The 26,848-nt window shown below is 34.3% G+C and overlaps 1 protein-coding gene across 1 annotated transcript; it reads left to right on the plus strand.

Annotated features, from left to right (window-relative positions):
* The first annotated feature begins 895 nt into the window (after positions 1–895).
* Positions 896–26,648, plus strand: LOC129261926 (proprotein convertase subtilisin/kexin type 5-like). The gene is made up of 15 exons (XM_064099630.1): positions 896–1,047; positions 3,424–3,672; positions 4,675–5,016; positions 5,742–5,930; positions 6,699–6,935; positions 7,781–7,982; positions 10,617–10,714; positions 11,371–11,637; positions 13,031–13,276; positions 13,959–14,154; positions 14,576–14,787; positions 15,615–15,721; positions 16,761–16,941; positions 18,315–18,586; positions 21,306–26,648. The coding sequence occupies exons 1-15, from the start codon at positions 960–962 to the stop codon at positions 21,405–21,407; spliced, it is 2,988 nt and encodes a 995-aa protein (XP_063955700.1). The 5' UTR covers positions 896–959; the 3' UTR covers positions 21,408–26,648.
* Positions 26,649–26,848: the final 200 nt, after the last annotated feature.

Here is a 26,848-nt window from a genome sequence, read left to right on the forward strand (position 1 = left end):
ACATTCTGTTTTATAACTACATACTACAATCAAGTATACAAGTACAAGTAATTAATACAAAATATAACAAAATTACATAAAAATCATCTGAAGTAACAAACACAGATAACTAATAAACTACTTAATTCACAAAACCCCTTTAACTTAAGACAGATAACATGCTATGCTAGCAAAGATAGCACTTTAATATAACCTAACCTCTTGTTCAAAACAATAGAAAATACATTGTGAACTAACTTTATAAACTATTATTAAAAACTAACAGAATTGACAAAATAAGATAATTATCTTACCTATAATTCTGACCCGAAAATGAAGAAGCCTCTCTGCCTGCCCCATGAATGGGGTGCAGTGCAGGAGTGAATTGGAGCAAAATCCTCTCTCCTTTTTATGCAGTTATCACTCTCCATTCACAGATGCTAAGCCTTGACCATAATTATCTACATCATACAAGCTCATAGCTCTGGAATGTGATATTTTGACCCAAAGACCATTCAGCATCACTCTTACCCAGAAAGAGTGTGAATCATACTTCTTCAAAAGCATGAAGATTGTTAAATATTTCTACTTTCTACTACTTCCTGTGCACTTCCTGTGAAGGCATCTATCACTTACAGATAAATGATTAAGAGTTATGAAAATATATGAATTTCCATTAAACAGTTCATTTTGACCTGTTACAGAAGAACTAACAGTGTACTTATTTCTAATGGCCATTGAAGTTATATCTAAAAAATATAAACTGTACATGTACCTATCATGTTCATAATGTTTATTTTATTTTCACTCAAACTTTTACTGTTTTTCCCCATGATTCCTCATGCTTAAAAACATTGTGATGTTATGTGTTTACTTAGAACTGCACCATAATTGATGTTAATTATTATCTTTGAAGGGTCCTTCATCAACAAGGCGGTGACATCATATGTAGAGAGGGGTGTGAAGAGGGGACATACTCGATGGAAGGAGAATGTTTCTCATGTCATTCTTCCTGTGAGACGTGTAATGGAGGTGGAATCATGGATTGCACTCGCTGTAAACAACTTGGTATGCTCTTCCTATATTCAAACTATTTCAGGGACCACCAGGCCTTGACCATATTTTCAATGACCCTACAATGTTCTTGCATACTGAATCTGTCCATAGAGACCACAGATCTCAATTTCTCTTATGAAGTATGTTAGTTATTCCTGTATCTGTCTATAAACACCACCTCTCTGTAGGGATCCCATTTTTGTCTCTCCTGCATAGCAGAGCGAGACTAGGCGCCACTTTTCCGACGGCGGCGTCGTCAACATTGAAAAATGTCATCATAACTTAGAAAGTATATGGACCTAGTTCATGAAACTTGGACATAAGGGTAATGAAGTATTATTGAACATCCTGCCTGAGTTTCAGGTCACATGACCAAGGTCAAAGGTCATTTAGGGTCAATGAACTTAGACCATGTTGGGGGAATCAATATCGAAATCTTAATCAAGGTTAAGTTTTCGAAATGTTGTCATAACTTCAAAAGTATATGGACCTAGTTCATAAAACTTAGATAAAAGGTTAGTCAAGTTTTACTGAATATCCTGCCTGAGTTTCACCTCCATGATTAAGGTCAAAGGTCACTTAGGGTCAACAAACTTTGGCCATGTTGGGGTTTTTTGAGGAATTGTCATAACTTTAAAAGTTTATGGATCTAATTCATGAAACTTGGACATAAGAGCAACCATGTATTCCTGAATATCATGCGCGAGTTTCAGGTCACATGACCAAGGTCAAAGGTCATTTAGGGTCAGCAAACTTTGGTAATGTTGGGGGTATTTGTCGAATCGTCATCATAACTTTAAAAGTTCATGAAACTTGGACATAAGAGCAGCAATGTATCCCTGAATACCCTGTGTGTGTTTCAGGAACATGGCCAAGATCAAAGGTCATTTAAAGGTCAATGAACTCTGGACGTGTTGGGAGTATGTGTTGAATTGGCATCATAACTTCGGAAGTTTATGGTACTTGCTCATGAAACATCGACATAAGGGGTAATCAAGTATGAATGATTGTTTTGCACATGTCTTAGGTCACATGATCATATGGTCAAAGGTTGTTTTGGGTCAATGGACATATTAGTGTTTTCTTCTGTGAATAATTATTCATTAGCGTTTTTTCAAAGGAAGCACTGATACTATATCGAATTGCGTAATGCAGGCGAGACCGCCAGAGGCGTTCCACTTGTTGAACTTTAGAATAGCTTTATATTTCCAGAATATGTCCACACAGACGACTTGTATAGATATTGTGACCTTTTTTCCTGTTTCTGATCAATATTTCAATATGCTCCTAACTCATCCATAAACCTGTATATAAAGACCACATTTCTCTTGTGTAAAGTATATTTTGTTATGCAGTTAACTTGAAACATAATATATTTTGTCCAAATAATATTTTGATGTGTACTGATCGTTATTAAAGGTCAAGTCCACCCCAGAAAAATGTTGATTTGAATAAATAGAGAAAAATCAAACTAGCACAACATTGAAAATTTCATCAAAATCGGATGTAAAATAAGAAAGTTATGACATTTTAAAGTTCCGATTATTTTTCACAAAACAGTGATATACACAACTGAGTGACATGCAAATGAGATAGTCGATGATGTCCCTCACTCACTATTTCTTTAGTTTTTTATTGTTTGAATTATACAATATTTCATTTTTACAAATTTGACAATAAGGACCAACTTGACTGAACCATATGGTATTAAACAATGCTAATTCCACATGTTCAGGGAGGAATTAATCGTTGTTTCACTTGGCAATGAGGAGAAAAATAGAATATTTCATATAATAAAATACAAAAGAAATAGTGAGTGGATGACGTCATCAGTCTCCTCATTTGCATACAGACCAGGATGTGCATATAACTGTTTTGTGAAATTAAGCGAAACTTTAAAATGTCATAACTTTCTTATTTTACACCTGATTTTGATGAAATTTTCAGTGTTATGTTTGTTGGATTTTTCTCTCTTTATTCAAATCAAATTTTTGTTGGAGTGGACTTGTCCTTTAATACTTTTTACATATAAATTTCTCTTGTCTCTTGTGGATAAGGTTAGTGGAGGTTTCGTTGTACATGTATAAAAGGTAAAGTTCGGGTTTAGTGATTGACTTATGAATAGAATGTTTATAATGCAACTAAAAACAAGTATATGCTGTAAGATTTTGGAATTATCAAATTTATCAGAAATCAATGATAGATTATAGACCGGTATTTATGCCGTAGAATAAGTGTGTCTGTAAGGTAAATAAATCTGCAGATCCATGCAGAATTGTTCATACCTGATATTTATTTCAGAATATATTTAACAATGTTTCCTTCTAATGTTTTTAATATATTTAACAGTGTGTCCATCTAATATTTTGAATGTATTCTTTATTTCAGAAGGGAAAACACATTATTTACTCGAAGGGGCATGTGTTGACTACTGTCCAGCTGGTTATTTCAAGTATGATCGTGATAGCTTTCTCATCCATACATGTGAGCTTTGTGATGATAGTTGCAAGACATGCACTGGATCTGGTATTGATGACTGCATAGAGTGTGAAGATGGATTGGTGAAGGAAAGTACCCGCTGCGTTGAGCCATCAGGTTTTAATTGCGAAGTAGAAAATTGTGAGGAATGTTTAAATGGTGAGAATCCGTGATTTAATTGTTTTTAATTTAGATAACAAATCAATTAGAAAACACTTTTTTTTTCTAAATTAATAAATATTTATGAATGCATCAGTGAAAACTTGAAATAAATGAATAATTCATTCATGAGACTTGTTACGGAAGTTGGCACCAGTGAGTGTCATTTCAAATGAGCATCTGACACAAGTGGATTCAGGAGACTTGTCTGTTGTATTGAATTTGAACTGTACTGGAGTTTGACAACATACTTGGTATAAGCCCTCTTGATTATGTGCTTCTAATGAAAGCTCCAATAAAGAGAAAACCTATGTTTTTTTCACCTACTTGTAAGTGCAAGTGCATTGAACCAAGAATGCTTCAATGCCGTATTACTTGGATAGTTCACATTCAAGCAAAATTATTGAGATGGCGATATTATTTTGTACCGATACTAAAATGGATTAGACACAACCTGGGCACCATAACACAAAGTATAACAATTCATGTATTCCATATACATGCGCCACCCGCTTTCATTAAAATGAGAAGCTCGTAGGTCTACCACTTTTTCTCAAGACACACAAAATGGCACGGTGCAAATGAGAATTGAAAAATGTAAGTACTTGACTGAACTTTGAATCCCAAGTGGATGTTAAAATAGGGATTAATCAGTAAAACTACAAGTGAGATCACATGAAATTGTAGTGTTCAAATTAGGTTTGTAATCATTTTGAAATAGAAACAATGTAATTAATGCATGGTGTTAACTACACTGAGTGACCAATCTCTCAGGATGAAAGCAAAGGAGTGATGTCACAATACGGGTGCAACTTGCAGGCATGTATTACGAAATGCACAAATTGATACAGGAATTATTTTCATTATTGATTGTATTGATAATTATGTTCAATTAATCATTTGGTCAATCAATTGTATGGTCAATCACTTCAAACAATGCTTTACAAGGCCTGGGTCACTATATGTATATTATCAACTTTTCTAAATTTCGTTTGATGGCAGGAAACAATGTGTGCCAAGTGTGTTTACTTGGTTTCTATCTTGATGGCGGTATTTGTGGGAGAGCCTGTCCTGCTGGCAAGGTTCCCATCTCTAACACCAGACAATGTGAGCTCTGCCACCCTACCTGCAGGACTTGCATGGTATCACCAGACCAATGCGCTTCTTGCAACACTGGATACTTCCTGGATGAATTAGACAGCCTTTGCCTGACACAATGTCCTGAGGATACCTATGTGAATCAGGATAATGAATGCATATTGTGCGATGATAAGTGTGCATCCTGTGTTGGTCCGGGACCTAATTCCTGTACTATATGCTATGAAATGGATGAATTCCTTTCAGGTATGCATCTTTATCCTTTTGACAAAGACTATGCAAGATAATGGCAGAAAATTTCTTTCAGGTTGCCCATTGTGGTATTATGTGTTAGAGTGAGAGAAGTGAGATATTGCCATTATATCATTATTGATTAGGCCTACACATGTAATGCCAATTAAATATCTCACATCTCTTACTTAAGGAAATTTTCAGGGGATATATATGAAAGGGCCATCGTACATGTAGTTCAAATCTTAACTCACTATATATTTTCAATTGTTGTATTGAAAGATATTTGTGCCTGGACTGATGCTCTAGTACAGGAGCCTATTGACCTCAGTAGGGACAATCCTTAAATTTTGATAATCGTTTGTGGTTTACTGACTCTATACACCTTAACAAGACTTAAGTCCACCATTTTGTGCTTATTACATACAATGGGTGATTTCAAGTTCAGTGTTGACCTTTTGGTGTTGGTGTTAGGTCAATTTTTACACGATTATAACACCAAACATAAAATGAAGATGGTCCCGAAAAGTCACTCACTAGTTGTTGAGATGTCAATATTTTGATCTGGGTCAGTTTTACAAACTCTGAATAAGTTTTAGAGCAAGGTAAAGCAATCCAAATTTCAACACCATGGCCAACACCGGACTTGAAATTACCCAATGCACAATTTCTCCTGCAATTACGTGCATAAATGTTCTTGTTCATGCTGTCATATTTTTATTTTTCCATCATTATCCTAGGGACTTCTTGCGTGAGAGATTGCCCAGAAGGGCAGTATGGAGATGAGTATACTGGAACCTGTCGTAGCTGTCACCCTTCTTGTGTTACCTGTGCAGGCCCTGGTGATCATGAGTGTAATTCTTGCCAGGAAAACTTTGAACTAGAGCTGGGATTCTGCCAATCTAGCTGCTCGGACAAGTTTTATAAAGGTATTATCATTTAAACTATGAAAATCTTACAGTTGATTTGTCAGCAACAGACATTGAGACCTTGCTAAATGCTGTCTTCCGTTAGGGTTATGATTAAAAGATGACGTACTAGGAGTTAGGAGTTTCTCAAACAGGAATATACAATCCCAACCATGCATTTTGAAAATTGGCACTTCCCCCTCATTGAATTTTAGAAATACATTTTCTATTGGGTTTGTTGGTATGTCCATACCTGGCAACAATTAAAAATGCAAAATCTGAACAATTAATGGATAGAGGTCCAGTGGCGGACTAAGCCCCCGGTGGGGTCAAGGGGCAGAACCTCATGCAGGGTGGGGGATGGGGTCAAGAAGGCATGCAGTACCCCTGAAAATCTTGTATTTTAGCAACTTTAATCCTATAAGGACTGGGCTTTTTAAGATGTATTGAGGACTTTGGGGCATGAATGGTTCTATGATTATGAAAGTGTGCAGACTTCTATAACTCCTTAAAAATCAATCATGCTTCTGTTCATGTACACTTTATTAATGCCCTGTAAGGCACTGTCACATCAAATATCAAATCATTTGTACGACGATGCAAAGCTGTACGTCTATGTCAAACTATATACAAGTAAATCACAAATCAATTTATTTATCTGTCTTATTTATCCAGGGTTAATATGCCTATGGTAGTTGTTAGGGCCCAAATATAAAAGAGAAAATCAATCAATTGTAAGCCTGTGGTGAGTCATGTACAAAAGTCCTATCTGTTTATCTTACTCCATAGGTAGCAATGGAGATTGTCATGCATGTCATGAAACCTGCCAGACGTGTACTGGGAGTGGTAGTAGTGATTGTCTCTCCTGTGATTACTACAAGTTTCTTTCTCCTGACCATGCGTGTGTGACGGATTGCCCCAGTAAACATTACCCTGACTATGAGAGCAATGTTTGTAGAAAATGTGATTCCTCCTGTCTGACCTGCCTTGATTCGGGGCCGGGGGACTGCATCGAGTGCTCACCTGGTGAGTAAAATCAACACATTATTTGCTTTCTTACTTTTATTAGTGAATTTTGATTAAAAATTGTACAAGATTTGTGTTGCAAAATAGTATCATTCTGCCATAGTTTTGATTTAGCAGATAATTTTGTGGCAGAAATGATCAGTTGTACGACACCAAATGTTACTAATGTTTACTGTTTTTTACATTTTACAAAGTCAGGTTGTCCTATAGTATTGTTCCATATGGTAGAATGATGTTGATTTCATTTTCTCAATTTGCCAATTTGGCTTTATTTTAAATATGTTGTTAATGTTAATGATTATAAAATTGATTGAAAGGAGAATGATTTTAATTATAATAATGATGAATCTTTATATTAATTGTGGTAATGATGATATTAATATTATTTGGTGGAATGATATTAATATTAATATTATGATGGTGGAATAAAAACCAGGGCCTCATTTCATAAGAAGTTGCTATGATAGCAACTCCTGCTGGAATTTACCAACTATGACAACAGTGAAAATTCTGCTTGCTGATTGACTCTTCTAATGAAAGGTGACATTCCAGCAAGAGTTGCTATCACACATATCAACCTTTTTTTAAATGGGACCCAGAATTATAATTCTTATTTTCTGGGAGCTATTTTTTTTAATTCCATAGCACACTTTGCATGAAACCCTGTACTGATCTATGGGGCAGTATTGATAACTTGCATAAGCTATTTTTGGCACATTGCTAGCAAATTACCATTTGCCCAGGTAGTCAATAATTTGACCAAAATCGTCTGCATTTAAGAATAAAAATGTTTGTAATCTGACATGGTTCCTGCAGTGATTTTGATATTTCTATCATTGTTACAGACACCTATATGCTTCTTCGAGATGGGCAGCTCTGTGTTGAGGTTTGTCCAGAGGGGTATTATGAGAGCACAGAGCTAGGTTTCCGTGACTGTCGTCAGTGTTCCGTAGAGTGCCGGGATTGTCACAGTAGCTACCTCAACTGCGTCAGTTGTTTTGATGGAACTTACCTATTCCAAGGCAGATGTTTTAGTACCTGCCCTAGGTATGTAGGCAATACATTTCATTAATGAGTAGTAGAAATCCATCATTAAAGCTAAGGTCAAGTAGCTTCATTGAACAATTATATAGCAAGAAAGTCTTTGAAAGTAAGATGAATTGTTGTCATTTAGATCTAGGTTTATAATTTCAACTCCTCTTTTTGTGTTGATTATTTGTAGCACATTTGAGCAAGAATTGTTGAAAAGTTTGATTTTGAGATGTTAAGTCTTTGGGAGATGCAATGATATAAATTGGCAACCTCTTTATTCATCACAGTTCTAAGTGTACAGTTTTATATTTCTTGTGTGAAAAAAAATCATGTGGAAAAAAAATCACAAGTAATGTTTGAATTTGCAGTTCAGAAACAAATTAGTTTATATCATGGATAACATATGACATGTTATTATTTGATTATAATATTTCATTCTCTTCTCCTGTAATACAGAATGTACAGTGATGGTAAGAAGCTTGCATGATGGGACATTTTAAATGAAAATGAAATCCTATATTCCTAATACCAAGTGTGAAAGCAGAACAAAAAGAAAGAAGAAGCTGGCTATTTTGAAGAAAACAATAAATAAAAAGAAGAAAATTATGAATTTTACACTAAATTGGAAAGTTTTGAATTTTAAAAGTGATCACATGAAATGATGTCATTCCAACGTGGAAGCTAAACATTGGTCTGAATTCTTTCAGTCATTCTTTGGGGGTGTTTGCTAATTTTTTTTTGCCAATTGCAATCAAATGCAAATTTCTGTTGCAATTTTACCAACAGACCCGATTCTGTGCCGCCTGAAGGAGTTTGTAAGAACCCTTGCGTTTTTAGTTGCTTCGCTTCAATATACGGCTGGTACCAAGCCTAACTTGTTTGCTTGACAGCCAATCACGGCTCGCCATGTAGTGTCCATTGTCTGTTTACGGTTCTATTATATATTGTTTTGCTCTAGCGTTTAAGTCATTCATGCGATTTTACTCCGATGAGTTCATGTCGAAAAGCTTCAGTATGTCAATTTTTAAGGCTATTTTACGATTTTGCAGTACCAAACACTTGTTTAATTTCGTAATTGCATGATTAATAGTATAAGTAGCAAGTAAGTTTTCACTTCTCATTGCAAATTGCAAATCAGTTATTTAGTGAAAATTTTCAATTAATTGCAGAACATGTGATTTATCTGTTTCTCACAATACCCCATATGTCAGCTTTTGTCATATTTCTGCTTTCATACCAATTGATTTACTGCAAGATTGGATCTTTTTGTTAGAGCATGTTTGGCAAACGTGAGGAAACAGGCCTATAGGTTATAAGATTTGCTTGGAAAAAAAGTTTTCATTTATTGGTTTAATCTTTAAATGAAAAGATGGTATAGGTCAATATCAGTGAAGATATTTTTGGTGAATGTGTGTGCATGACAATTTTTGGAGAATAAATAAATGAAAATGATAGGTTTCCTTCTTTGTTGAATAAGAAAGCCATATTGTGGTTAAAAAAATATTTATTTGTATAAAAACATTCTCTTTGCATGACTGTGAATTGCACATTATGATCATACACACATTTTAAGCTTTGAATGCAATGAATAAAAAGGAAATACAGAATAGCTTTATTTGGTTTTCTCTTAGTGCAATGAAAGATTGGATTAATCACAACATTCTTTTATTTGCATTGAATTTCTGTATTGCCATTCTTTGAAATCATAATGCCAATAGACATTGCCTTAAAACATACCAAGTGTACAATATGATTCCTTTGATGAATGCCACATTTTAAACAATTACAAGTCAAGTACAAGTATGTGTTAAGATGTTGATCCTTTAGCTTTACATTGTGATTATACCTAATGGACAGATTATTTTTTAAAAGTGCTTTCTACCATTTTCTGCATAATGGAATGAACAGATATTTTTTGAGAATCCTGGTTTATATGAATGTTATTGATATTGCTTGCATGTTGATATTCAGTTGGTATTCTTTACAGTTCATGGAGCTTATTTTGTTTGGAATGGCTGTTTTTTCTTTTGTATTATTGATATGATTTTATTTGTCATAATTTGTAGAGGTTGATGCATGTTGAAAAATGTTTGATTTTACTTTTGAATTTGAAGATATTAGTGGTTGACATTGGTTTCAACTATCTTTCTTTTACCTGTGTTCCTTTCAAGATGGCTACAGCCATCTTGTAACATGTAGTGTGATGACAACTTGTACAAGGGATGATTTCATGATAGTGGGTCATGATCTGACAGTTACCATAGTAACAGTCATGTACCTCTGTTTTTCACCCTCCAAAATCTAGGGCAGTGGTCAGACCTGAGCTTGTTGGGTGTCACATGCTTATAAAACACCACCGAGGAAACTTTTACATCAACCCATAGTGAAATGTTTTGAAGGAAAAGAATGAATTTTAGAAGTATCAATTAGCAGGGAAATTGTGAAATAAAGTTGAAAGTGTTGAAGGCATTCACAATAATGACAGATAAAACAAATAGTTAAGTATATGAGATTAAACGAAGAATATCATAGGAAAAGTGAGAAAAACGATACCTTGAATGATTTCAGAAAATCATAAAATAACTCTCTCCATTTCCTTTTGTCTTCTTTCTTTTTCTGCTATTTCTGTCTGTCTTTCTTTGTATACAGTGGATACACAGAGGATGATGAAAGCAATCATTGTTTACAGCATGCAAACATTTGCCCTCTCTATTGTGAAACATGTGATGACTGGGGAGACTGCACTGGTAAGTAATATCTGCTATTTGAGGGGGCTTTCATGTAGCAAATTTGCTCCGAGCCAATCAGATGCAATGATTTTAGAAGCCTATAACATATGGTCTATGAAAATCACTGATTATTTGCTTTAGATATTTGTGTAAATAGTATGAACTTGAAGACTTGACTTAATATTATTTGCATGTTACATGTACCTTGACAAGGTTTCTGTGACTGTGGATTACTAGACACCACTCTTGAAGAAAGAAGTGTAGATAGCAGATGGGTCACTTTAAAGAAATAATGATATATGTAAGCTATAGAGGGAAGAGGAGATGAAAAACAACAACATCATCAGAAGGAAAGAGGAGGCGGTGAAGAATAAGAAACAGGAGGAGATGAAGTAGATAATGAGGAGATGGTGAAAGGGATGAGGTGAAGAAGGAAAAGAGGAAGGGGAGGGAAGAGAAGTAGGAATAACAAGGAAGGTAAAGAAGGATTTAGGAGGAACATAAGGAGTGGAACAGGGAAAGGTAGGAAGATATGTGAGTATTGAGCAGCAAAAGTAACAGCAGTAGCAAGAGGAACTTTATATAATAGTACATGTAGGAGTGTAGTCATATAGTCATAGTATTAGCAGAAGTCTCATTGTTTCATGTCCTATGCATTTCTTATTCGATCATAGTCTGTCAAGATGAGTACATTGTGTACTTTGGGGAGTGTGTTAAAGAATCGGACATGGCCTGCCCTATAAACCAATTCATTCTAAGCTTCAACGCTGAAGGGACAGCAACATGTGCACCATGTGACTCTACCTGTGGTACCTGTTTGGGGCCGGATCCCACTGACTGCGTTACATGTGTTAGTGACAACTACCACTTTCAGGGAAGCCGCTGTGTGCAGGACTGTGAGCCCGGCAAATTCAAAGACAAGATCTTGAAAGAGTGTTACGGTTAGAAAATCAGGCATATTTATTGATGTACAGTATGTGAGGTTAAAAGAGGAATATAAAAATGCAAGTGCAGACTCTGGCTCGAATTCACAAAGATAGTTTTGAACTTGTCTGAAAACATGGCTTATGCAAGTAATTCATGCTTTAAATATGCCTTATCTTATGCATGAATATAGAAAGTATCAAATCATTTTGCACATTTTATTCATAGTGAGATATTTTCATGCTTGTTACTGAGGATAAAGCAAGAGTCTGCAATTTATTTAAATTCAATTTTTTTCCCATCAACAATGGGCTCATTAAAGGGGAATCCAACCCTAATAAAAACTTGATTTAGAGGAAAAAGAAAAATCAGACATGTTGATAGGTGAAAGTTTGAACAATATCGGACAAACAATAGTAAAATTATGAATTCTTAAAAGTTGGAAATATTGGTAATCACTATACACATGGAGACTTCAAATTGGCCGCAGATGTGATGTCATAGTGATGTACATGTACATGTAAGGCAAGGACTACTCTTTCATGTACTCCAATACATAAAATTTCTAAAAATATTCATTTTTTTCAAAAAGTTTTACTTCAAAAAGTATTTTTCTTTCATGAGGCAATAAAACAAAATACTACAAGTACCTGAGTTATATTTTGATTACTGCCTCCGGGAATGGGTACTCTAGAGAAGACCACAAATCCCAAAAAATTAAGCATTATGGCCTATGGGGAAGTTGTTCTTGCCCCTTGTCCTAATTTTCTTATCCAGTTGCCAATTTGAAATCTAAAAAGTCTTGGTGATATCAATTTTAAAGCAGCCCTAACTTTCTTATTATTTGTCTGATTTCTTTCAAACTTTCACCATATTGTTTTATTCATTTTTCTCCTTTCCAACATTATTATTATTATTATTATTAACACAACATTTTATGACCAAGGCTGGATTACCCTTAAGTTCCAAATGTTGGATTTGTTCATGCTGTAACCTAGTGTTTGGGAAATCTGTGTACTTGTACTTATTAGATATTTAAACATGCAAATGGTAATGATATGCAATATTTATATATCCCTTAATACAAAGTTTCTAAGAGCTGCATATTATTGCCCCATGTATCTTTAGCATGGGTACACTGATTGGGTATTTAAAGGAGTTTCTTCCTACCGGGTACCCATGCTACACCTGACTAGAGAGTGCTGCAGAGGGATTCAAGTCCTGAACCTTGTATTAGCCACATGCATCTCCTCCTCTGCAGGGGAATGACTTCATCGAAATAAAATTGGGCAACTCATTGGAGACTAAGGCAGCATTTATGCTGGTTGGAGTCTATTGCAAACATGTGGTATAATCAAATCATTCAGTCACCAACAGGTTAATATTCTTTCTCCTCCTACCCTTCTGCAGATTGTCATCCAACCTGTCTTACCTGTGATGCTGGTTCCTCATTGGATTGTACATCCTGCATTGACGGCATGGAGCTATCACAGACTAAGAGCCATGGAATGTGTCAATTTGGCTGTCGACAAGGAACCTACCTATCTGACAACGACTGCAGCCCTTGTGAGGATCCCAATTGTTTTACCTGCTATAAAGAACAGGATACCAACCAAAATAAATGCCTTACCTGTGACCTTGGATATTTTCTGACAGGTAATTGTATGCCTTTTATCAACCTTCAAAACAACTTCTTGATAAAAAAGTGTGCTATATGTTAACATTGCTCTCATAAGAAGTGACTTGGTATATCCTCCATCTTGCTCTCTTCTGGTTTTTCTTTGTCTCTGGTTCTAATCTCTTGTTTAATCCCTCCTTCCTTCTCTCTCTCACTTTGATGTGTATGAATTCCAAACAGCCGTATCAACAAGACATGTTGAAGTAGTAGAACATTTCAATTGTCCATTTAACTTTATGTTCATTTTTGCTTTAAATCTTAGTTCATTTTATAGTATTGATTACCTTTCATTGTTTTCAAAGGAGCCTCACTCATAAGTTCATAACATTTTGCTGAAAGTCAAGTGTTAATACATAAAGCTGTATAATTGAAGAAAACATGATTGTCTCTATATATTTTGTAATACTGAATTCAATATATTTTTTTCACGTAATTTCCAAAAACTGCACAATGTGCACCTGAGAAATTTACTATAAATAGCAAACAAAATTTTCACCATGTCAAAATAATCCCCAAACGACAGATGTTTGTTTTAAAATTAACATTCAAACTTACAAACGAAAACCATGTTGCCACTATTCATTATTAATTTCTTCACTATATACCATTTGAAAATTGATATAAGGAACAGGAATGTAATTGATTTACTTTACAATATAGGAACTGGAAATTGTTTGAAAAACTGCCCTGAACATACCTATGAGTATATACTTGAAGATGCAATAGAAGGCAATGAATGCCGTTCATGTCATGAGGGTTGTGATAGCTGTAATGGACCGGGGCCAAACTCCTGTACCAGCTGTTTTGATGAAATGGTCCTTGCCAGAGGAGAATGCATGTGGGACTGTCAAGAAGGGTATGTATCTTTGAAATTACCATCTCAAGACCTCATATACCTCATATGATTCATGCATTCTTATTCAGTATGCCATATTCTGATATGAAGTGTTATAATGTAGGCTTCGCTTATGTCTACTTTTCTAGACTTCGCCTCAGGTGTTGTAAACATGTCTGTCTGGAATGATATCAAGAACTTATTTAGTCATAAATTCACCATGTTAACATAAATAGATTTTCTAAATTGTTCACTATAATCTGTAACAGGATGTTATCAATTGTGAAATATATTCTACTTACAGATTTTATCAACTGTTCCCCATCACCATCATCATTATTGTCATCTTCGTCATCACTGCGTACATTATTATAATCACCATTGTCATCATAACATTTTCCATTTATCATTTCATAATTTTTGTTTAATATTTTTTCTCTAGATATTATCCAGATGAGCAGAACCAATGTCAGAGGTGTAACGAGACCTGCCAGACGTGTCTTGGAGGAGAGGACACAGACTGCATGTCTTGTCGTATTGACAAGGTCCTCCTAGACAACACCTGCGTGGATCAATGCGGTGATGGTTACTTCTTATTGATGGAAGACATCCCAATTTGTCAGGATTGTGATGATTTGTGCTTGAATTGTAATGGTGAGCAGATGACTGTTTTAAGATCTTATTGTATGAAACTTGCCATCGATGGTTACTTTGCAATCAGTGATACTATGGTGATATCACTCAACAGGCTGTTGAAATTGGGATTTCCATGGAAGTTACTACTAAATATCAAGATTTATTATACTTTTTTTTTATTTATAATGGATCCTGATTTATCGTTGTAAGATTAAGAGTTCAAAGTTAAATGTATGTCATGTTGGACTTTCCTGAAATGATTTGTTTCTGCTCTGTAGTTCATAGGAAAGGTCATAATGCTCTCACATCATGTAGACTCATTAATCCAGATATGTAAATATCTTTTATAAGGTAATGCAAAATGAGAAAAAAAATCAGCTGATTACTAATTTTATCATAAACACAATTGACCCAATGGTCCAACAGTCCATGGGTGTTTTCACAAAGAGATGAATCTGACTCAAAGTCTGATTTTACAGTCATGCTTAAATGCCTATACACATACTTTGAGGGTAATCTGACCAATGCAATGATGTCCTCATGCAACTGAGAATTTACATATCATTTTTGTTTTGTCAGACATGACTCAGACTAAGACTCATATTTAAAAAAAAAATTCCATTCCCTTTGGTAATTATCTTGAATGCGAGTAGAAATTGTTGGAATGAAATAATTTAAGTGATAGAACAGACATATTTTCTTATCAATAAGCAATAAAAAGAAAGGTAAGATACAAAACAGGCACACAAAACAATAATAATGTTGGTAACAGAAATCTGATAATATTAAATTGTATATGCAATATATGATGATTATGAACATAATTTCTTTGGTTTTTTTTTTAGATTATGGGCCATTTGACTGCACTGCATGTCATCCTAATTATGAATTGGATAATGGAGTCTGTTACAATAGATGCGGCAGTGGAAGATACTATAACAAAGAATCAGAGGTAAAAACAAAAATCCCAAGTATATTGACTTCAAGTTGTGATCTGTGTGCTTTCAAGTAAATCAATGCTAACTGATTGTCCATTATTGGTTTTCTGATATAATCTCATTCTTACACTTGGCAATGTGGAATCATGTTTGGTTCATTAATTTGATGTGTGGATTGGATTTAATTCCTTGACAAAAACTTTTGTAATTCACATTTTAGTGTTAGGGAATACAAACATGCACAGGAGTGTTACATGTAGCTCCATGCTCACTTTACAATTGCACTGTACCTCATATTGTAGCTTGGAATGTGAACTTGCTATCTGAAGAGGTGACTCCAATTTTTCTATCTGCAATTCCATTTTTCCACTTTGGGGACATGTGTTTAGCATTAGGTCATGACAGGATATGGTTCCAACTAAGTATGGTTAAAATGATGGTAATGGTTAAGTTTGAAGTACATGTAAAGCCTTATGTTTTGGTGAAGTGTTAAACATGTCACAGAAATTGAGCTTTGTAGACTTCACTTTATCATGTGGTGCCAATCAATGAAAGATGTGCATAGTTTCAATTGGAGCAGTTTTTTTTCAGGTGATTGCTATGGAATTATCAAGAGAAGAAATAAATTCTTGAACACATTGCAATTCATTCTATATTCTTGCATCTGCAGAAAATGGACAAGAAAAAGGAGGAAACTTGGTATCATATATCAAGATATTGTGTTCACATAAAATTGTAAACCAATTTAATTTTCTTTTTAAAGTTCACAAAATAGGACTCTGAAGATTAACTACACAGAACAACACAATATTATAGCTCGGAAAAGACCCATCACCCATTGAAATTCAATGCATATAGTCTGTATATATCTCAGCAATAATGTATTTTGCTCCATAATCATCTTGCACATTATTATCATTAGCATTCTTTGTTTGTTATTTCGTTGAATTACTGATATGTACAAATTAATTTTGAGATTGTTACAAACAGCTATGTCAGCTATTCTACAACATCCCATAATCATTGTTTGTTACCTCTTTGTCCCATTCACAGACGTGTGGTGTTTGCGATGACAAATGCGGGGAATGCTTTGGACCTTCACCAGACCAGTGCATCTCTTGCAAGGGGCATTTACGTCTAGAGAAAAATGGTCGTAATAACTCACAGTGTATTCCATGCTGTTCAGCTGCTGAGGAAGGGGAAGAGTGCTGCAAGAAATGCACTGAGGACTCACGTAAGACAAAATTATTCAGTCTCGTGTATCTTTATCGGTTGAAAGCTAGTAGCATATGTTGAAAGTGCTGGAAACCTTTGTTCTCAGGATACAAAGTCTTTTTTTTTCATTGGGATACATCGTGTTGTTACATTAAGATATATTTATGCGATAAATACGATTAGATATGTAAACAAACATTAAGAATTTATATAGAATGATATAGTGCAAATTAAGAACTACAGACCCTGATCAATTGAAAAATATATATATTTTTGAAGCCATCTCTTTCAATGTGCCTCCGAGCAGCAAGAAGATGTCTATCAATCAAATTCTCAAATGAGAATAAAACTGTGTGGAAATATCAATCTTAATGAATAGAAAGGTAGAAGGCAAGAAATTTCAATAGAAATTAACATATAATCTGTTACAAAATGGGAAAGTGTGATTAGTTATAATTTACTTTCTATTGTTATACATATATGGGCAGTGTTGCTTTAGTAGTACAATTCTTCATATATTTTCTGCACAAATTTTTTATATTTTTATCCATTATGTTTTAAATGCTGTGTCGTTTGTAAACTATAGAATATACACACATTTTCCCCATGATATATCATGAGTTGATGCAGACAAGCTGCTAGAACGATGTGTATCATGATGATCATCGACATCATCATCATAAAAAATCATTATCGCCATCATCATCAATATCATCATCACCATTCTCACCACCACCATCATCACTATTATCATCATCACCGTTTTCATCATCATCATCATAATTATCATTATTATTGTTACCACCACCATCATCATAATGTAATGTCCTCATGATCACCACCATCATCACTATCATCATCATAATCACCATCATCATCACCATTATCACCATCTCTGTCTTTATTGAAATTGTTAACATCATAGTCATCACCATGAGCAACATCATCATTACCATCATCATCATAACTATCACCATTATCATCATCACCATTATCATCATCACCTTCATCATCATCATCTTCATCACCGCCATAAACGTATTGTCATCATAATCACCACTACCATCATCATCACCTTCATCAGTATCATTACCACCACCATAAACATTTGTCATCATGATCATCACCAATATCTTCATCATCGTCATCTTCATCATTATCATTACCACCACCATAAAAGTATTGTCATCATGATCACCTCCATTATCATCATCAATGATCATCATCAAAATCACCATCATCATAATCACCATGAGCAACATCACCATCATCTTCATCTTTATAATTTTCACCATAGCCATCATCGTCATCTTCATCACTCTACCTTGTATGGAAGTGGTTATATTGTTTTGTTTACATCAATCTTTTTCACGTCCGCTTGCATCCCCACAGGCAAGTGCCCCAAACCCTATGTGGAAAAGCCACAAGTCGTCGCAAGTGTGAAGGTGCAGCACATCGGTACCATCGTCTTCTCCGTCATGTTGGTTATTGTCCTGTTCTTCCTGGTGTTCGGTCTCCTACAGGCACGGTCACACGGCAAGCTCTGCTGGAGACATAAGTATGCTAAGGTACCCTCCATGAACTTCAGCAACAAGGATAAGTATGTTACGCTCGGCAAACCTGATGATGACTACTATGAGGATGAAGAAGACATATATGGAGATGTAAGTAACCGTGACAACAAGGAAAGAGGGGGGGGGGTAGTGAAAACCAAGCTAAGCACATGGAATACTTGTTAAGGGGGGTGCATTGCGGAAAGAGTTGGGTTTAAATGTGACTAAAAAAATCAAGTACAAGTCCCTAATATGTGCGTTTCACTGGTTGAAAATCAAATTGTGTTTTATTTTAGTTGATTTTGATCACATCTCTTTCTGCAACAGGCCCCTGGCAATACTAGAGAAAAGAAGGAGAGATATAGAATGGCATTTGAAGTAGGAAATCTTTCGTTATGTTTTTCTTTTTATTTTATTTGATCATGTTCATGTTTTAACCAGTTGTCAACTGATATTGTCCAAACAGTTTTTGTCTCACCTGCATAGCAGAGTAAGACTATAGGCGCCGCTTTTCCGACGGCGGCGGCGTCAACACCAAATCTTAACCGAAGGTTAAAGGTCAAGTCCACCCCAGAAAATTGTTGATTTGAATCGATAGAGAAAAATCAAACAAACATAACGCTGCAAAGTTCATCGAAATCGGATGTAAAATAAGAAAGTTTTAAAGTTTCGCTTATTTTTCACAAAACAGTTAAATGCGCAACTCAGTGATATGCAAATGAGAGAGTCGATGATGTCCATCACTCACTATTTCTTTTGTTTTTTATTGTTTGAATTATACAATATTTCATTTTTTACAGATTTGACAATAATGACCAACTTGACTGAACCATATATTATCGAACAATGCTAATTCCACATGTTCAAGAGGAATTGATTGTTGTCTCACTTGACATCGAGAAGAAAATCAGAATATTTCACATTTCATATAATAAAATACAAAAGAAATAGTGAGTGGATGTGCAAATAACTGTTTTGTAAAATAAAGCGAAACTTTGAAATGTCATAACTTTCTTGTTTTACATCCGATTTTGATGAAATTTTCAGCGTTATGCTTGTTAGATTTTTCTCTTTTTATTCAAATCAACTTTTTGTTGGACTGGACTTGTCCTTTAAGTTTTTGAAATGACAGCATAACTTAAAAAGTATATGGACCTAGTTCATGAAACTTGGCCATAAGGTTGATCAAGTATTACTGAACATCCTGCCTGAGTTTCAGGTCACATGACCAAGGTCATTTAGGGTCAATGAACTCAGACCATGTTGGGGGAATCAACATCAAAATCTTAACCTAAGGTTAAGTTTTTGAAATGTCATAACTTAGAAAGTATATGGACCTAATTCATGAAACTTTGACATAAGGTTAAAGGTATTGTTTAACTTTGTGAGCAGCCGATTAAAAAAAATCCTCAAACCAAGATGAAACATGTGTACAAGTGCATGTATTAGAACTAATAAACCCTGAAAACAACCATTATTGAAAATGAAAAGCTAAAACTATAAGGCAAACCCCGATTTTGTAAATAGGCGTCTTATAGACGCCTAAATAGTACACATAAGTGTATGGGATGAAATTAAGATGGTCTTTCCGGTCACTTTATATTTCAATTTTTGAAGCACTAAATAATTATTTTAGAACGCAATTTTTTCTGGGTTTCATTTTTGTAACATATATCACAGACACAGGTGACAAGTGTGACCTTCTAGCTCAGATTTTTAAAAAGTCAAACCAATGTTAACCAATCACTTTAATCAAGTATTACTGAACATCCTGCTTGAGTTTCATGTCACATGACCAATATCAAAGGTCATTTAGGGTCAATGAACTTCGGCCAAATTTGGGGTGTTTGTTGAATTACCATTATAACTTTGAAATTTTATTGGTCTATTTCATAAAACTTGGATAGAAGAGTAATCAAGTATCACTGAACATCCTGTGCGCATTTCAGGTCACATGACCAAGGTCAATGAAATTTGGCCATAATGGGAGTATCTGTTGAATTACCATCATAACTTCGAAAGTTTATGGATCTGATTCATGAAACTTGGATATAATAGTAATCAAGTATCACTGAACCTCCTGTGCGAGTTTCAGGTCACATGATCAAGGTCAAAGGTCATTTAAAGTCAATGAACTTTGGCCAAGTTGGGGGTATTTGTTGAATTACCATCATAACTTTGAATGTTTATTGGTCTAGTTCATAAAACTTGGACATAAGAGTAATCAAGTATCACTGAACATCCTGTGCGAATTTCAGGTCACATGACCAATGTCAAAGGTCAATGAACTTTGGCCATAATGGGGATATCTGTTGAATTACCATCATAACTCTGTAAGTACATTGGTCTAGTTCATAAAACTTGACATAAGAGTCATCAAGTATCACTGAATATCTCATGCGAGTTTCAGGTCACATGACGAAAGTCAAAGGTCATTTAAGGTCATTTAACTTTGGCCATTATAGAGGTAATTATTAGATTGCTGTCATAACTTTCAAAGTTAATATAGATATAGTGTATAAAATGTGGATATAGGGGTAATCAAGTATCACTGACAAGTTTTAGGTCACATGATCAAGGTCAAATATCAATGAACGTAGTATTGTATCATTATATGAATGGTGTTTTTTGTGAATAATTATGTTATAGTAGTTTTCAAAGTCAGCACTGCTGCTATATTGAATCGTGTGATGCAGGTGAGATTGCCAGAGGCATTCCTCTTGTTTTTCAGAAAAATTTGATGAATGGACATTGCATTATTTCAACCACTCTGTAATTCTGCCTTCACCTGAACAAAGATTCCTGTTTATCTTTATATTTTTATCTGTAGGTGAGTGAAGATGATGATGACCTAGAGGAACCAGATACTTTTCAGACCGTTGGAGTTGGATATCGAGGTCAGGATAGGAATGGTGTGATAGACCATCTCTAAATGGCTTGGATGTACTTTGTGCCTCATGGAACTTAAGAGCTGAATGTAGTATTATGAAATTAACCATTCCAACTGCTTCATAGAAATATTACCCCTAATTGGTAGATCTGTTCCATGGTACAAGAGCTGTTCCTGTGATGTCTTTGATGATGACACCTTCAAACATTTAGCAGTACATCAACTATACAGTGATTCACAGGGTTATTTCCTCTCTATATCTATATTAATGGATAGCAGATCTTACCCTGTTCTTACAAGTCGTCCGACAACTGTTCATCCATTGACCTGCATTCTGTAATTCCTGCAGGATCTGTACAGGGATCACCCTGTTCTAGTAGGCAACAGGTTGAAGAATTGGACAAATTGATAAAGATTTGCCACTGACTAGTGAATCAATCATCTATGCTGTGTCTTAAAGTCCCTGGTAGTGTTTCAGAGGTTATCAATAATCTCTGCTGAAATATGTGTTGCCTCTTTTGCAGTATTTATACCATGCATCTCTTACTCTGTAAGCAAAAGGGATCTTTGCTTTGGGGCTGTTGGAAATGTTTATTTTGATACACAGACGTTCAGTCGATAAAGGTGCCTTATGTTGTATAGAACAGCAAGATTTTTATGTAAGATATTAATTTTAATTGCTATATTTATCTGTATCTCTTGTTCAAGTATATGTGATTAATCATTGTGCAGTATAGGCAGGTTTCATATACTTTTTTGCCTTGTTGGTTAATATTTTTCATTTCCCAAGCTATGTCATCACATCTTTGTAAGGTGTCAGTTGGAGGACTGGAGAAATGAATATTCTATAACAGGGGATGTTTAAAAAAAGAGTTCAGTCTGAATGAATGTCATGCTCAAGTGTCAACACATACAGGATATGTAACACATAATCTCAGAAATTAATAATACCCTTGTCCCATCAGTATGACCTGACTAATGTTCTGATGCATTAGTTACGGCATGCAACAAGGCATTTGATCAGTTGTGAGTTTTTGTCAGTCTTATATCTTTGTGTGAAATATCCCTAATCAAAATATGATAACATTGTGTAGTATTATCATAGGATGGATTAATTCAACCCCAGGGTAAGTATGTCCTCTGTTTTTATGAAGTGCCCGTTGTCAACCCTCTCTCTTGTAAAAATACACATGGTAATTGTAAAATCATCTCAACATTCCCTGTAAAGAAGAGAGTGTTGTAGATGAGTTTAATGTGTGGAGTTGAACATGATAATATATATGCTTCTTGAATCAGCACTTATTCATGGAGACTCAATGTCTCGTGAAATTTATGTCTTTGTTTGTCTTCTCCATAGTTTTGGGAAAGGACTTCATTCTCAATTGGAAGAAAAGAGCAAAATCAAGGATAATAAAAGGATAAAAAAGAGGTTAAATCTGCATTATCTAGAATTAGTTAAAGAATTAAATGTAAGGTGTATGATATCATGCACCAACCGGTCAGGGTTGCCAATGTCAGCTTGGTTCGTATCATTTCTGATGAATTTTCCTTAGATACATTGAAATAAATAGAAGAAGAAGAAAAAAGAATGGCTTAATGATTTGAATGAATACTTAAATGATGTTGAAATGTTGAAAGATCTGTAGTATGTCAGTATAATGGTTGTATTCATATTTTATGAAGGTTCATTAAATGTATATTTTGTATTCTAACTCTATATTGACAAGTTTTGAGATGTGGGTTTATGAAGAATCCCATTTTTCTCTCATGTGATTTTTCTTTTCTTTTTGTAATTTGATATTGATTTCTTTGTGCTTTGTGTTGAGAATGAATTATAGATGCATATAAGTTTGGATTAATAATTAACAGTACTTGGGTGTTTCCTTCTCTATTTGCATTTTGATTTAGAATCATGCTTAGGAAATAACTACTTACTAAATAATCAATGTGTTTCAATATGAAGCTTCATCAATCATGTATAACTCAATATAATTTACTCTACTTTTTAGTCCATTTAGCTAATTAACCATGTGCCTCAAGATATGTTGTTACACTGCTAGAAACTGTAGCAATATGCCGTTTTAAAGTTATGTAAAATGCGACATTTAAAATTCATGTAGAATATTCATCAGGCCCCGGTTACACCAAGGCTTACAACGAATTGCAAATATGAAACAAAATATTTCTGATGTGGTGCTTTATTGATTGACCATTGCTATTCAGCAATTAATTGCAAATCTTAGAATTATGAGGCAATGATTATATCTTAGTTTGCCCATGAGAAATCTATAGAATGGTAGAGATAATGTATTCATGAAGACTTTAGGCTAATCTACTGTTCCAACAAGGAATTTCTTTTTAATTTTAGGTTTTCCTTCTCATCTTTCCGCTGAAATTATCATTGTGCCACCTGTTCAAGTACTTCATTTGTATTCAGATTGTAGAAGTATTCATTTTTTAAATTCATTCCATCCTAATGTACAGCTTTGATTATCTGTATGTATCAAAACGCCATCTACCGTCAATCAAATGTTTGTGATATGTTTTGAATAAGGGGGATGCATTATGTATTCCATCCTAATTTTCATCACAAACTGACTTTGTATTTGATACAAATATACAATATATCCACAGTATCAGGTGGCTCATGGCCAAATGTGAATTGAACAACTTAACGGCTTCCATACTTTTTATATTTTATTTTAAAAATTATTTATTACTTAATAAGGTTTGAAATCCAATCCGTCAGAGTAGTTTTGTGATGGAACTTCCAAACTTAAAGGCCTAGTCCATCTGAACATAAAGTTGATGTGCTTAAATAGAGAGAAATGAGGCATACACTGAATATTTAATCATTTTGGGTAAGAATAAGAATGTTACAGTACTTTTTTGTGTAAAATGGGTGGTAAGCAAATACACAAGCTGATAATCTTAACATTCACTAATCTGTATTACATGTATTTAAAATATAAAATTATACATTTTTTTAAAGGTTTGATGAAAGAGAAGCTTTCTATTAGAAAGGGTGTCAATTGTAATAAATTCAAGTTTAATGAGGAGCATGGTGTATCTTTGATCCATCAGTCTAGGGTTTGAGTGGGCAGGGATTTCGAGGGCATGTTTTAAATCCCACTGCTGCCACCAATAAATGACAAGATGTCATTCAAGGAATACTTTATACTCTTTCTTGATTGAATACAGCCACAGCAGGAAGGGGTAGCTCCCACAGTGCATCAACAATGCTGGTAACAACAATAGTTACTTTGAAAGCCAAAGTGACACAAGGTGGTGCTGTCACATAAATAATGTAACCAAGATATAATGGAAGTTTAATTTGTTTTTATTTATTCAAATCAACATGATTCAAATAGACTTGGCCTTTAAAGACTGTTTTTGAAAATTAGTCAACAAGTACTTGTTTCCACCAAAGATTTGTGGTTTAGTAACATTCCGAGCCAGATTTTGATATGTAAATTTATGAACAGCTTTTGATTGTTAAATTATTAGAATTCCAGAGCTCTTTCACTAATCATGTACTTATTGCTAGATGTAATTTGTTGTGTACTTTTTAATAATAGACAGGTTTACATTTGAGATGCAGACACTTTGATGTGGAATCAATATCAAACTTTTCTTGTAGGCTAGAGTCACATCTTGGCACATTTGACTTCTGTTATGTTCAAACACACATACATGTGGGCATACCCAACAAAGCACCTTAACCTGATATCTAACTTGTAAGTTGGAGTCTTATATCCTGACACCTTAGTGTCTGGAGGGAACAATTGATTCTCATTGAATTACACCAATCATTTAATTGTTTATGCCTTGATATATCATCAAATCAAAGCGATTTGTTAATATCTTTAAATTTCTGTTTAATCTTTCTGCACATACATTGTATAGGTATGCCAAAGCGTTACTGTCAGTGTCTGCACAGGTTAATCACTCTTCACAAAGTGCAAAGTAAAAATTGCCTTTGTTTTGTGTACAATTTACTATATGCAGCAGTCGGCACAAAGGTGTGAGCCTAGTATTAGCCTGTGTTGTGATGCAAAGTTGCTTTAAATTTCATGAAAACACAATTTAATGTTATAGCCCTCTTGATTCATGTGCAAGGAGGGAATCAATACATATTGGCGTATTCATTGTTTCAATCTCAGTACACTCCCTATGTTGTGTGATATAAAGGTATCATAACTACGGTCAATGAGGGGTTCAGAATTGTGAGCATGATGAATTGACTCAGAACAATTGTGAGAAATTAGGGAGTGCAAGTGAGAAGGGGAGTAAATGTCTCGCATTGGCCAAATAAACATGACATAGTAATTGTATCACAAATTTAAAGCCACTTAATAATTGCATGTAGGCATGAAATAATGATTCGCCATCTAGTGATTTTGTTACCTTATTTGTAGCTTATTGCTTGTATTATGTTTTAATGTGATTGCTGTAAATTTTTGCAGTGTAACTCTTTTCTTTCAAATGCTGGTAAAAGGACCAAATTTATTTTATTTCTGTTTCTTTTTTTTCTGTCACAAAATTGTACGTATGTAATGATGACGATATGATTATTTGAAGATATAGTAAGAACCATGTTGATAATTAGCAGCAAATTTTCATCCAGATCAATATTTGTTTAAGATTGGCAATGAAAATGCACTGTCTTTATTACTTGAATATGTGATTAATTACTTCTTTTTGCAACTAAAAATATTTAATAAAAAGGTGGACTGGCTTTATTAATTTTTCATCCTCACCTATAATTTTATGTACTTTGATTCAGACTACAGAAATATTGAACTTAATTTTGTTGGATACATTTGATATTTTATAGATACATTTGATAGATTAAAAGCACAAGATATGATCAGCAAAAAAATAAATAATACATTTGTTTCAATAAAAAAAATACTTGTTAGTAGTAAATTTATTCCTGTGTACTACTGTACCATGCAAATTATTTATGATCCCCATACAATTAGGAAATGTTGAGTTTAGCAGTTGTATTTTTCATTTCAATAATTACTTTAAAGTTACTGTATGAATGCATTAGTATTTGTTCCTGTTATTTCTATTGTGTATTTATGTGTATATGTTAGGGTTCAACAAATGATCTGTGCCTCATGAAAACCGTGCCTTAGTCAAAATCCAATTAAAGCTGTTATTTTAGTACTTTTCTACTGTATAAATATTTGTAGTAACCATTCTGATATATTGCGTATTCTCTGTGCTGTTTATAATTTCAAATGATAGATAATAAATGAGGTTTTAAAATATTAATTATTATTTTAAAAATGTGTAAATCATATTGCCATCTTCTTTGAGTATGTAAGAACATTTCTAAAGATCTTGTGGGAGGTTTGCAGATTGTTGAATAATTCAAGCTGTTAAAGTTTGAAAATAATCTTTACTAGTGTGATGTGTGGTGTAACCTTTATTTTGAGTGATGATTCACTAGGATCAGTAAGAGGTAAAGAGTA

Source organism: Lytechinus pictus, chromosome 5, assembly GCF_037042905.1.
Source record: "Lytechinus pictus isolate F3 Inbred chromosome 5, Lp3.0, whole genome shotgun sequence".
Taxonomy (NCBI): Eukaryota; Metazoa; Echinodermata; class Echinoidea; order Temnopleuroida; family Toxopneustidae; genus Lytechinus; species Lytechinus pictus.

What these genes read in the sequence shown, in the direction of transcription:
- LOC129261926 (XM_064099630.1), top strand. Translation starts at nt 960, where the DNA reads ATGGAAGGAGAATGTTTCTCATGTCATTCTTCCTGTGAGACGTGTAAT. An exon ending in CTCGGACAAGTTTTATAAAG is followed by an intron (nt 5,931 to 6,698) that starts GTATTATCATTT and finishes CTTACTCCATAG; the next exon opens with GTAGCAATGGAGATTGTCAT. An exon ending in TTTGTGCTTGAATTGTAATG is followed by an intron (nt 14,788 to 15,614) that starts GTGAGCAGATGA and finishes TTTTTTTTTTAG; the next exon opens with ATTATGGGCCATTTGACTGC.